The 13,244-nt window shown below is 48.9% G+C and overlaps 2 protein-coding genes across 3 annotated transcripts in view; one reads left to right on the top strand and one right to left on the bottom strand.

Moving 5' to 3' along the window:
• Window positions 1-13,244, top strand: part of TG (thyroglobulin) — a gene marked incomplete at its 5' end in the record, with an annotated part of 239,460 nt that overhangs the window by 150,226 nt on the left and 75,990 nt on the right. The window lies entirely within an intron of this gene.
• The window catches only part of SLA (Src like adaptor), a 34,285-nt gene that overhangs the window by 2,801 nt on the left and 18,240 nt on the right, over window positions 1-13,244 (bottom strand). For both annotated transcript variants that reach the window (XM_082601807.1, XM_082601806.1), the window contains 5 exons: window positions 10,399-10,498; window positions 9,486-9,572; window positions 6,477-6,580; window positions 4,080-4,211; window positions 75-207 (listed from right to left, as the gene is read on the bottom strand). In XM_082601807.1, the coding sequence (XP_082457933.1) occupies window positions 75-207; window positions 4,080-4,211; window positions 6,477-6,580; window positions 9,486-9,572; window positions 10,399-10,498 (556 nt within the window). The remainder of the gene's footprint in view (window positions 1-74; window positions 208-4,079; window positions 4,212-6,476; window positions 6,581-9,485; window positions 9,573-10,398; window positions 10,499-13,244) is intronic.

The following is a 13,244-nucleotide window of genomic DNA, read 5'->3' as shown; positions in this document are numbered from 1 at the left end:
TCACGTGCTGGTTTAGGGCTTACACGTTCATTCATGGAGGACACACACACACTCACACACACGCAGACACACACCTGGATGCCCTCTTCCAGTCGAAGGTCTTCTGGCGCAAGGTGACAGGTGCGTCGGGGGCCCTCACTGCCGGGGCAGCCGTGGTCTGAGTGAGGCAGGGTGTGGTCAGCACACAGCAGAGGCCGTCGGCCACCTCTGAGGAGGGAAGCAGAGAACCAGTCAGCGACTGTGGGATGCCCCGGCCAGTGTGGGGTGCAGAGCCCTGGATATTCACAAGGGGGAATGGAGGCTGAGATCTGAGAGGGGCTGAGAGTCACGTGCCCAGCTGTTGAAGAATTATTAACGTGTCCTGGGTACACACCGTGCCTAGCTTGCCACAAGTAAAGAGAAGGGTTTAGGATCCAGAATTCACCAAACTTGGGTTTGAGTTTCAGCTCCGCCCAGATAGTGAATCACCTTGACCCTCTCTGAACCTGTTTCCTCAACTGTTGGGTGAGGGCACTGAGCTACCAAGAGAGAACAGCTGTCAGAGCACTCGCATGAGGGCCCAGACTCAGTGGTTTCCCACCAAGGTGCAGGGCCACCAGCGTCAGGTGAGCCTCCTGTGTGCGCGGCAGTGGGGGAGGTGTGTGCCATGTGGCTTCTCCCACAGCACACAGAAGGGGTTCAGTACAGCGTGGGTGGGGCTAATACATCTTTAGGAAGAAAGGGAGATAAGGGAAACAAGGAAAGAAGACAGAAAGGAAGGGAGAGAGAGAGGAGGGAGGGAGGGAGGGAGGGAGGCAGGCAGGAAGGAAGGAAGGGAGGGAGGGAGGGAAGGAAGGGAGGAAGATGGAGGGAGAAGGAGGGAATGAGGTAGAGGGGGGGAGGGGAAGAAGCAAAGACCGAACAAAAAGGATAAAAGACACAGAAACAGGAGGAGAAAAAAGATAAAAGGCAAATGGAGAAAATGGCTGAAGGAAAAAGGAAGAAACATCTCTCTTCTCTACCCTAGAAACAAAGAGGATGAAAATTCAATAAATCCTTTCCTTTTATCCCTCTGCTAGTAGGACGTAGCTGAGTTTCCATGGTCCCCCATCTTTCCAGGAGCTTTAAGGTAGAGCCTCCATCTCTTCGAAGCCTTCCCGTAGCCCACGACATCATGAAAAGACTCGAGCCTGCTGGGCTCAGGTATTCTGACAGATGGAGGAGATCTGTGTGGCCCTATTGAGGCTGAAGAGCCCAGTGGGTCTCATGTCCTGGGGGAGATGAGGTGGCCAAGGATGTGAGCTGCCACTGGCCTCTCAGGACAATGCCACCCCAGCCCCGAGCACATAAATCACCAGGGTTTAGGAAGCTCATCGCCCCTAAGGCAGGCTCCACCTCCCAGCTCACTGATGCAGCTCTTGGGGTGTCCTTGCCAAAGAACAAAAGGTAATGGTAGCTGAAGAAGCAAGCCCAGGCTGTCAGAGGGTGGCAGTCAAGAATGCTTCGTCTCCACGTGATTTTCACCATGAGCTCAACTGTCCACCCACCCTGGCTCACACTGAGAAATGTGAGATTGGACCCTGAGGTTTACAGGCAGCTTAACTGGATGTGAATCTGAAATAATTACCTGTCACGGGTTGGAAATTGAAACGCCCTCCCAGATTAGGAGGCAAAGGAGACTTGAGTCAGACACAAAGACAAAAGAAACCAGCAGCAGTAGGTAGCACAGGCCGGGGGAACGTCCTTCCTTAGCAAGGTTAACACTTAGGGTGAGAAATACATTTTGGCAAAGAAGGAGAGGACGAACACTTCTGAGCACGTAGGCCGAGCCTGGTGCTGAGCGAGCTTGGCATGTGTCAGCTCAGGGAACCCCGAGCTACTCTGGGCCGTCAGTACTGTTACACCTATTTGGGGAATGAAGAAACCAAGGCCCCTGGGGTCAGGATCACAGCCAGTTCACAGGCATTATTTTTTTTGGTCCTAACAATAATCCTATGAGGCATTTTCATCCCCATTTTATAGATGCAGAAACTGAGGCTCTGAGATATTAAATAATTTTCCCAAGAGCACAGGATAATAAATATAAGTAACTCATAAAACAAAATCGTCTGTTCACGTAGCTTAGCGCACATCTTCTCTGATTCTGCGCCTTTAGGAAGAACCTGGTGGGACGTAAATTGGCCACATGATTCCCATCTTGAGGTCCTGAAGGCACCGGAAGGCTTTCAGGCCTCCAGACCCTTTTCAGTCATTCGCAGAGGTGACTGCTGACTGCGATCCCTGTGCTGATGCGATGGCCAGGGATGCATTTTTGGAAGGCGCTGCTTCTGTGCTGGTGTGAGATCCTCGGGCGTCTGCGGCCTGGAAGCCGTGTGGTCCTCCTGGTCCATAAAAATCTTTGCTGGGCCAGCATCCTTTTCATGTTTGCTTTCGTCTATGCAAAACTTATGGTCACCACACCTCTCAGATGATTCTTATTAAAAGCCAAATACCACAACCAGATTTGACTCATGATCAGTAAAAGCTGACTGTTTCCAGGACTCCCTTCCTCTTTCATTTTTAGCTAAGCTGCTAGGTGTTTGGGTATCATGGGAGTAATATTTGTTATCATTTATTTTGCATCCTCCATGTGCCAGGCTGTGATAAACGTGTTACGTTCACCTTCGTGTTCAATAATCATGACAGCCACCTGCAGGGGGCGCTGCTCTCATCCACCTTCCGTGAATGGGGATCCGGGGCTCTGAGAGGTGAAGGTCTTCGCCCACGGTCTCACGGAGCCCATACCGGAGCCTGGGCCTGGGTCTCCATAGTGGCCATTCGTCCTTCCAGACCTGCACTTCTCCCAGGCCGGGTGTGATAACCCAGCCCCGTAGACTCCTCCTTTCACCTTGAAATGCCCTTCAAGATCCCACATCCTAAAGAACCCAGGGTGTGGGGTCAGACATCCTGAACCCAGAAGGGGGAAGATGCTTACAAAGTGAAAGCAGCTTCTGTCTTCCTCCCTTTCACAAGGCAGAAGCAGGAAGGAGGGAGCCCTCCTGGCCGGGGAACAGTGGCTCACATAGCAGGAGCCCACGTTTGCGTGGCCGGCGCTCTCGTCAGCACTTTCCGTGCTCTAACTCAGCGGACCTCACAGCGTCCGCGCGGTAGGAACAGTTAGCACCTGCATTACCTGGAGAAATGTGGGCACAAAGGTGGACCGCCAGCCCAAGGTTGCCCAGATCTGGGATATGAACACAAGAAGGTTCCAGAGCCAACTCTTAGAAATGCAGCCACCTTTTTACTATTTCTCCCTTTTGCATAGGATAAAATTCTAACTCCTGACCTGGCATTCAGGCCTTTCCCAATCTAACGCAAAGGTCCTCTTCCAACTCTACACACTATATCATCGCCTCCATCAAACCCCACTCTGCTTCCGCCATCCTGGAGGATGCGCCCCATCCTGGTCAGCATGGAACATTTGGACTTCTCTCCTGGGCCCAAGGAGGACATATGGATGAACGAAGTATAATCCCTGGTGTCTAAGAGCTTGTTGGGAAACACAGACTAGTACACAGTTAACTAGGTCCCTGGGCAGGACGCCCAGAGTTTTAGGGAGAAAAACACCTGACATGCTAGGAGAGCAGAGAAAACAGACCATTAGTTTTCTGACTCTTAGGGCTTCATCAAGGAAGTGGCTTCCTGTTGGCCTTGAAGGTTGACGAGGATTTTGACATGCAGAAAAGGGGAAATGAGCGGCATTTCAGAACAAAGCCCCCGAGGCCCAAGCGTACAATCCACTTAAGGAAGTGCAGACTGTCTGTGGTTGTGAATGTAGGGGCATCTTAATTCGTTTCACTTACAGGTAGAGAGGGGGTGAAGTTGAGGTTGGCTGCATCTTACTTACTTAGGCAGCCTTCACATTCAGTCTGTTTTAGCCTGAAATTTACAGTCTGAATTAAAAAGAAAAGAGCATATGAAGAAGCCAGGATGGGCAAGAGAGCAAAGTAGACCACCTGGCATGTCTTAGTGACCCGTGTGCAGCCTAGACTGAGTGCCCGGGGTAGGGGCAGTTAGCAAAGAGGGGCATCATGTATCGGTCCCAATGGAGTGTTTCTTACCAGAATAGTGGTTCACCAGGTCCTCCAGGCACTGGAAGGTGAGCCTTGGGGAAATGTAATACCAGTTGTTTGGCAGACGGAAGATGCGGTAATGCTTCACCTGCCGATGTCTAACCGAGAGCGAATAAAAACCTGCAGGAAGTGGAGGACGAGTCAGTGGCATTCCATGTGTCCCCACCCAAGTGCCGCCAGCTAAGGAGCCCACCACCGCTGAGGCAGAGAGACCTTCTCAGCCTTGTGATATGATGGTGGTACCCAGACACACGCTTTTGTGTTTTGAGCAATGGCTGCTCAAACCCTGTCTGCTTGGTTGTAGCTCACTCTTTAGAGACCCCAGGAGTGTGGTATTTGAGCAGCCCAGTTGCATTAACCTTATTGCAATGCAGGTGTTCAAATGCAAGGGCTAAGTCTTTGCTTTGTGAGTTACCATTCTGGGGGCTTCCACATCCTTTTGTGGGTCCTTAGACCAAATGAAATGACTATAGAGTTGGGTTGCACCCTGTACATCCCGTATCTGCGGTCATTCTCGAGTCTTTCCCAAGTTCACGCTCCAAGATATTTGTGCTGTCATTTTCCTCCATCACACAGTTGAGGGGCCCTTACAGTTATGCCCCCTTTCCCTGGTCCCTTTTGCCTCTGACTTATGCTTGGTGTTCTCAGAAATTTAGGAACTGTGGCACTTAAGACATTTTTCAGAGTATTCCTAAGCGACATGAAATGTGTTTTGTCTCCTTCAGCACCATGAGAGTCGTGACCCAAGCTGGGTTAATCAAAGTAGAACTTTGGGTGAGCACCCGCCACTACCTCTCTTAGCCTCGATTTCCCCAAATGGAAAGAGAGAATTGAGCTTAGGTCATGTTTAAGAGTCTTTCCTGCTCCGTCTTCTGAGGTTCGAGGTGTGAAAAGGCTGGCGAAGCAGTGAGATGGAGGGGCACTGGTCCTTGCTGAGTTTTTGCTGCATGTGCTGGGCTGGGGGCTGAGCTATTCCATAGCAACGTCTCTGATGATTCTCAGAAAGAGACTCTGGGAGGTATTGTTCTCAAATACTATATAGATGGAGAAACTGAGGCTCGAGCACTGCGTGATATAGCCTGAGGCACACAGCTTGGAAGTGGCAGCCCCCGGGGTGGGACCCTGTCCTCCTAGAGCAGGCCTCCGAGCATTCTGCTGGGCATCCCTTGCTCTGTTCCAGGCCCGCCCTCTGAGTCAGTTCAGCATGTGTATTCCGGTAATGTCAGCAGGGACTGGAACTATGGTGAGTAGGTCAAGGGTAGCAGGTGGAAACTTATGAGAACTTTGCATACCCAAGGGAGCAGGGCCTGGGCCCCCCACCTGGGCCCCAGCTCGGCTGAAGCTCGGCCTGATTATTTTTAGATCAGCTCTGGCAACTCACATTGGGTCTGTCCCCCGCCACAGCCCGGCCATGCCGGAGTCTGGGTCTCCTGCCTCGGGAGATCCCTGGGACCTGCACAGGAAGTTTTGCCTTTGCTTTTCTCTTGCTCTTACCCAACATATTCAGGTTTTTGAGAGAAAAGTTGTTCCTGGATTTTTAAAAAAGCTTAATCCACATATATATGGTCCCTGCTTCCCCAAAGGAAAACTGATGCTCATTTTGGTGGAGGGCTCCATCCAGCACCAGGTAGCTCTGGTGCTTAATAAGTGCACGGGAAATAGTCTCAGATACCACACTTTCTCTTCTTTGATAGCGAACATACAGGAAGCAGGCTAAGAACTTGAAAATATTTTCTATATTTAAGAAGTTAATATCAATTCTCAGTTAGCCTGAGTAAGCCCAGGCTATTAATGTTTTGCTTCTGCGAGCTTAAGTGTATATGCCATTCCAGACACCTGCCAAGTATTTTCCTGTTATTAATCCCATGTTATAAAGAAGGGAACTTAGGCTTAGAGAGAAGAGGTGACTTCTTAGTAATTCACGCAGGCCAAATTAGAGTTCGGGACCCTTGCTTCGAACCATGACAAAGCCCGGCTATTTCTTTTTCACTGAATTACTTAGTGTGTAGGATGTATGAAAATTAAAACAATGAAGGTCGTGGTGAATCTGCTGGTCCCGATTCTCTAAGCTGCCTGATTTCATTGTAGGGCACAGCCAGGACTAAGAATGAAGGTCTGCTGTGTAGTAAGAACACAACAGGTCTGCCAGGCCTGCTGTGGGTCAGAGCCTGTGCCAGCGACCCCCCCCCCCCGACCCAGGTCACTGCCCCCGGCTTCGGTGCTGGCTGCACTGATGGTGTGTGGGCTGCTGGGAGCTCACCGCGCCGGATTGATTTGCATGCCTCGTAGGAGGAGGGAACCTGAGCCAGGTAGTGAATGAGTTAGCCCAGAGCAAAGCCTGCTTGTCCGACCCGTGTACAGAAAGATGAATTGGAGGCTGCTCACCTCTCTTGGTCTCACTCTCCCTGATCATGAAGGAGCCGATCTTCGTGTCTGGCAGCTGTAGCAGCTCCTCAGCTTTGTCTCTGCCCAGCCCTTCAAACAGCCAGCTGGGGAGAAGAAAGACAGCCATGAGTATCCTGAATATACCCTCCCCCAAGAAAGACAGGAGGGATGCAGAAATGATCCAGGTCCAGCTAATATAAAACCCTCTGTTGGGATTTAAAAAAAAAAAAGAGCAAGGCAATCAATGGTTTATTCATTCATTCATTCATTTAATCTTTCAAATAAAATTCCCAAGTACACACTGCAAGCCAGGTGTTACACTGGATAATGAGGATGCAGAGCATCTTTCTTGTCCTGTTTCTCAGATGCCAGCTGCACTGTGCCCGTTCCGTGTTATATAAAAGCATCCTAAAACGTGATAAGGGACCTGTTTGGTAGTTTATTTAATGTCTATGTCCCTGATACTCTGACCACCCGGTCCCTCCATCCATGGGGGCAGGGACTGTGTCTGTCATTTGAGGTTTTGCCTTTGTGTCCAGGTTATCAAGCTTGGTATATATCTGTGAGTGAGTGAATGAATGAACATGAGAAAGGAAGGAAGGAAGGGAGGGAGGGAGGGGGAGGGAGAGAGGGAGGAAGGGAGGAAAGAAGAAAGAAAAAAGTGGTGGTGCCTGATTTCCCCCCCTGATGCCCCACCTTGCATTCATTCTATTTCCTCTTTGTCTTCTCTTTTCAACATATTTTAAACTCAGTTGTCATTGCATGATGCATTTCCATACGTTTCTTGCTCTTTTTTCACTTAACAATTAAAAAAAGCAGTTGTAACGCTGTAGTCCAGTTTTCAATGTAATGTTCACCGTCCATAGGAGAGTGGGCACTTTGAATACGCTTTAGAAAGCAGCTCGGGACACAGAGGACTCTGTGTTCTAAGGGGAAGGGCCCATCTCATTTTTCAGACCAGGCTGGGCCAGATCTCAGCGTGGAAGGAAATGCTGTTAGCAGCTGGCTGGTGTGTACTCGGAAGCAATGGTACATCCTTTTTTAACTGACTGTTTCAATGAACGTGCCCTGGCTTTCAATCACACGTCTGGATGAGTGCATGCTGTGACCAATCTTAACACTCTGCTGTTTCTCACTCTCTAACATTCCCTGTGGCATGAAAGCAGGCCATTGACGGGGCTGGCTGAGGGCTCCTGAAGCACCGTGTGTGAGAAGACACGCAGGCATAACATCCCATACCGTTTATGTATGTACTGGTCTCCAAGAAGGATTTTGTTACTAAGATCATGATGACACCATATTCGGCCAAATATTTCAACTATTCCCTTAGGTCTCCATAGTACATGGCATGTTAATTATTGCAGCATACATGACATTCATCCTTTCAAGTCCTTACATGAAATTCCCCTTATAAATATGAAGACAGTAAAACAATGACAGTAACAACGGCCATGCATGAATACTAATTATCGGCCACATACCATATTAAGCACTTGAAATCTAATCCTCCTATCAACCCTCTAAGACAGGTAGTATTATCTCTCTTTCACCGATGAGGATACTGAGGGTCAGAGTGATTAAGTAATTTATCCAAGTTACCCACGTTGCAACTTATAGCGCTAGAACTGAGATGCATTTTTCGAATTCCATAACCACTATGCTGCATCACCTCTCTTCCTGTTGTATGTTTTAAGAACGTTTATCGCATCTGCTAGACTGGAAGTACTATAGTGTCAGGATTACATCTTATTCATCTGGGTTCCTCACTGCCTGCGCCTGCCAGCATTCGGCACCACATCCTCAACGTGAAGGTATCCGTGCATGATTGCTAAGTGAATGGATGGTTCAGTGACACACAGCTGATGCGAAGAGTTCCATGACTCACTCCTCTTTCAGAACGTAACTCTCATAGTAGCTACTGCCCCACCTCCGCTCAGCTTCGTCATCCTAAGCACAGAGACACTTTGGGGTGTTCATCATCAAAATCAGTCACGCTGCAATGAAGTGCACTGAATTCTGTGCTTCAAATACTCAGGCAGCCTGCTCTGCTTCCCCAGGTGAGCAAGTGGCATGCAGAGTCCTCCTCTGACTGTAAGGAAGTCATTTCTGGATCCCTCAAATGGAGAGTGGAGCCCCCTTCTCCCTTCCTATAGGCCAAGGTACGGCCTTGGTAGCTCGACAGATGAGGAGACTGCGGCTCAAGGAGGTTGAGGAAGTTTTCCGAGGCCCCACCAAGGAAGCAGGGCTGAGACACACCTGTCCTGGCCTGGGTGTGCTGGCCACCAGGGCCACCCGTCATGTCACAACTGCAGGGGAAAGCAACGTCCTTGCTTTCTCATCTGCTGTGCCCGATTATTTAAAGGGTCTCCTTTTCTGCTTGACTTCTCCGTTTGTCAGGTTGGGTACGTAAGCATTTTTGTCAGAGCCTGTTCTCTGTGTTCTGGATATGATTTGGTCAGAATGTAGCTAATACGTATTGAGTGCTGATGGTAATGCCAGGCATGGTTTCAAGAAATCTCCATGTATTATCCTATCTCATTTTCCTAACAACCCTAGACTTTGGTCCCATTACTATATATTATTATTCCTATCATTGTATACTATGATCTCTATTTGACGCGTGAGGAAAGGAAACTGATTCTTAGAACGTTGAACAACTTGCCCACTGTCACACAGCCAGTAAGTGACAGAGGCAGGGTTTGAACTTAGACTGACTTTTGGCTGCCGCATCCTGTGATCACAGTTCCTGAATCCTTATTGCTACAGGAACACAGCATTAGAGCTGCAAGCTCCATCATTTGTCTTACTATTGAGGAAATCAAGTCTCAGAGAGGGGAAGGTTAGCCCAAGGTCGCACCATTCCTTAGGGACTGAGCTGAGAGTAGAAGTGACCCTCTCGAACCAATACCTTCCTTTCCACTGTCTCAGGCTGGGATTTCTCTATGCAGATGTCTGAGTCACTTGCATAAAGATCATGCTTTATTGATGCTATTTTGGAAATGTACTCACCCATGGTAAACTCTGGCCACACATATTCCAGGAATGTAGCTCTCTCGACCAGTGCTAAGGGAAATGGCTTTCCACCAGCCCCCTTCACTAGAAGGACAAGAACAAATAGAAAAGAGCGAATAGGGGAGTGGCAAAGTGAATGAACAAATGAAGAGAGTAATCTGATTTAACCTGGGATACGTTGGGATGTTCCTTTTTTAAGGTCTGTCAATGTCCATGTTAACTGGAATTTCTCCCTATGAAAATTTAGTTTTTAAGTGTATCCCCCCCCCATTCTGAGCTAACAGGAAATCTTCCCACAAGTTGGCAATAGCCACCTTTCAGGGATGAGCAGATGATGTTTCCAGCTGATCTTCCACAGTTGGAGGCTTTTTAAAAATAAGTGTTTGCTATGTTGAAATAGACCCTGAGATTTAACCAAGATAGTTTCACATGTCTACATCAATGAGGATCTAAATAAAAGGCACTCAGAGCCCCTGTTTCTTTTATAGCCTATTTCAAATCATGGAGAGACAACAGGCTAGAAGGCAGTACCTTTCTGTTTATCATCAGAAGTTTTTTTCAGACCTCTGTGTCCTCTTCCTGAGTCTGCACTAATATATAATATCAACCCTGCCTGTGTCTGGGAGATGAGGCCAACGTAAGAAGCAGACGTTGGATCATCATAAAGGGCCTCAAAAGCCAAGTTAAGGAATTAAATTTTATCCGTCAGGCAATGGGGAGCCACGGAGGGCTTTAGAGTACTGGCAGCACTAAGGAGGATTAAGGCCTGCTGTATGGGCCAAATTCCTCACCTCACAACAGGACCAGGACCCACGTGGAATTGGACGGCTATAGCTAAAATCTAATGATTCCCACCAAAATCGAGTTCTTCTTTTGGGGGCTTTGTAAAATTTTTGGAAAGCTCACTCACTCAGAAATCACACGCAGTTTCTCCCCACGGCGGAATATCGGGGGGCTGATGTCAGGAGACGGGTAGTCACTCAGCACAGCCAGGAAGTCGCTGTCCAGTCCTGGGGAAACAAAGGCAAAGGAGATGTAGAAGCAGAGGTAAGATCTTCCAGGGGACTTTTCAGCTAAAGACACTTGATTGTTTTGAAACAGCAGTTTTCAGCTGGTCCTCCTCTCTTCAGGGATGGTGAGGCAGGATGCTTGAAGGAACCCAGAGGGTCAGGTGACCTACTCTCGTGATCAAGCCTGCCCTGGCCCTGACGTTCTCATCTGAGAAATGGGGATCCAGAGGTCCTTGAGCTGTGGTCACAAGATCTGACTCCATGGTCCGCCCCTGTGTCTACTGATCCATATAATCTTGGGCAAGTCGTGGAATGCCTCCTAGCCTTGATTTTCCCATCTTTAAAATGGGGCTAATAATACCTCTTTCCAGGATTTTTTTTTATGAGATAAGATGAAAGTATGTAGCAGCATCCATGAATGATGAGATGCTGTGAAAACATCCCATCTTATTACCATCACCTCAGGTACCCTCCTTGGGGCTTGTGGGCCCCATGTCTGCAACGTATCAGGGTCGGGGTGTCGGGCTTAGGCTCTATGAGTTCTGAGGACCCACCAGCGTCAGGAGATATTAACTCTGAAGCTCAACAAAGCCCTTCTTCCTTGTAGAATGTAAGGTACCGTGTCGGGAATCTACTTAATAGGGACTTTTGCTGGAGAGGGGAGGTGAAAGAAAAATTAAGTACTCATCATACATATGTTGAAAGTAATTCTGGTGAAGTTTTGAAAAGGAAAGCATGCTCTCTCGTTCATTCTGGTTCAGGTGACTACATCTTACTGTAGACTAGAGATAAAGAGATAGCATGGGAGTTCACGTTTTGACACTAAACAAAGCCTTGTTTCACAGCCTTAGTGATTTGCCGTAATTCAGATCCCTTAGATGCAAGGGAATATTGGGGTATGTCTTTGGGGAAATAGCATATCCTACAAATTGGCAAATTCAGTCATTGTTTGCTGTGATGTTGCGCTGATCAGTCTGTCTGCTGGCTAGGCATCTGAACTCACAATTCTGGGTAACATACCATTTATTCATTCATTCGCCATTTATTTATTGAGCACCTACTGTGGGCCAAGCATAGCAAACAAAGCAAGCCAAGTCTCCCTGCTGTCACGGAGCTCACACTCTAGAGAATACGCCAGTAATGGGGGGAGGGGTCATTCCCCGCCCCCTTCACCCCAAGAAAATCTGGAGAAATGCCAGCCAGCATTTGGGCACCTCAGGCTTGGTGGCCACTTTCTAGGACCCAGACACCCTCATGCTGGGACCTCCAGCCCCTGCCCCTTAGAGCCCACATGTCCTGTAGTCTCCAACTCACATGTCCCCTATCAGACTAAGTCGAAAGAGAGCTTAAGTACGAGGATGAATGAGAATAAATGAGAAACGAGTGATCGCCTTGGAAGAGCGCACTCAGACGGCTTGTTCACTTGGGGAAGCTGAGTCACAGACAGTGAGATGGAAATCAGAAGTGATTCACGGTGGCCACAGTCAGTGAAAGCGGGGAGGGCTCACGAGAAGGAGTGGAGTCGCCGGGGAAGGGCTGACCAGTGAGGCCGCTGACCTTCCCTGAGCCTGCGGGGAGGCCTCCCCACACTCTGCTTTGCTATAAAGAGAGTTCTTCCCTTGTGTAGCTCTGGCCCAGTCCAATAATTAGAGGTGGCACTGCAGTTGGGCTTGAAGCCCGGAGTCCTGAGTTTTAATAAGGGATGGATCCAGACTTGGTGGGACACGAAGCCTATACACATTTGGAGGTCCTCTTTAAGAAAAAGAGCACGAAATTGCAGATACGGTGTTAGGTAGGGGCCTTAGGAAGGTGCTGAGCAGTGAGTGGGGCCTGGTACATAGGGCCTGTCCAGCTGCCCGGTAAACTGGCCCCGGTTCTGAGGCTGATTTGCCATTCTGAGAGTGGACACATTTTCCCCTCTGGGATGTGGGTTAGTCTGGGAAATGAGGGGTTGGAAAATGCTTTCATGATGGAAATCTGTCCTTCCTGGACTAATTGCTCCCAAATATGAAAGGACCACTTAGTAACATGGTCTCCACTGCCTCTGAAGCTGTGAGATAGGCCATTGTGTTTTTCTCAGCCGGCCAGGTTCCCCCATCCTCAGAGCCTGTGAACAGTCTGTTCCCTCTGCCTGAACTACACTCTACTGTCCCCTTTCTCATCCCTCCCACCTCTGTCAACTCAGAAGTCACCTCCCAGAGGGGAGGCTAGTCTGATGCTCGGGAGAGGCCCAGCCTTCCTCTTGTACCCCATCTTGGGCCCTGGGCTTTTCCTTAGAGGCAATTAGCCAGGGTTGTATGTGTTTTTGCATTTGTGTGGCTATCAGGGAATGGCTGTGAACCTCAGGAGGAGCTGTCTCGTGGCCCCTAGCCCAGCACCGGTCCTGTCCCACCCAGAATGTCCAAGGCAGGTTTACCAAATGAAAACGTGAAGAGGCCCCCATGCTACTAGGCCCTTGGAGAGTGCTACTGGGCTAAGGTTTTAAAGGGTCCAGGAGAAGGGAACCTGATCTGCAGCAGGCAGCATGGGGTGGGGAGGTCATCACAGAACCAGCCCCTTTTGAAAAACGAGTGTGGAAATGAGAGGCACAGCATTTATCTGTGCTGAGAATGGAAACTTGAAACACGTTGTGTGTCTACAAGAGGGGCTGGGCCTTTGATCTCTGATTCAAGAGTAAGGCTGTGAAACAGAACAACCGTCTTTTCATGAGGCTAAAAACAGAAACAAAAACAAAATCCCGTTGTAA

Source organism: Mesoplodon mirus, assembly GCF_964341445.2.
Source record: "Mesoplodon mirus genome assembly, chromosome: 16".
In the NCBI taxonomy this organism is placed as follows: domain Eukaryota; kingdom Metazoa; phylum Chordata; class Mammalia; order Artiodactyla; family Ziphiidae; genus Mesoplodon; species Mesoplodon mirus.
Note: the sequence above shows the minus strand (reverse complement) of the source record. Positions and strands in the feature narration are given on the sequence as shown.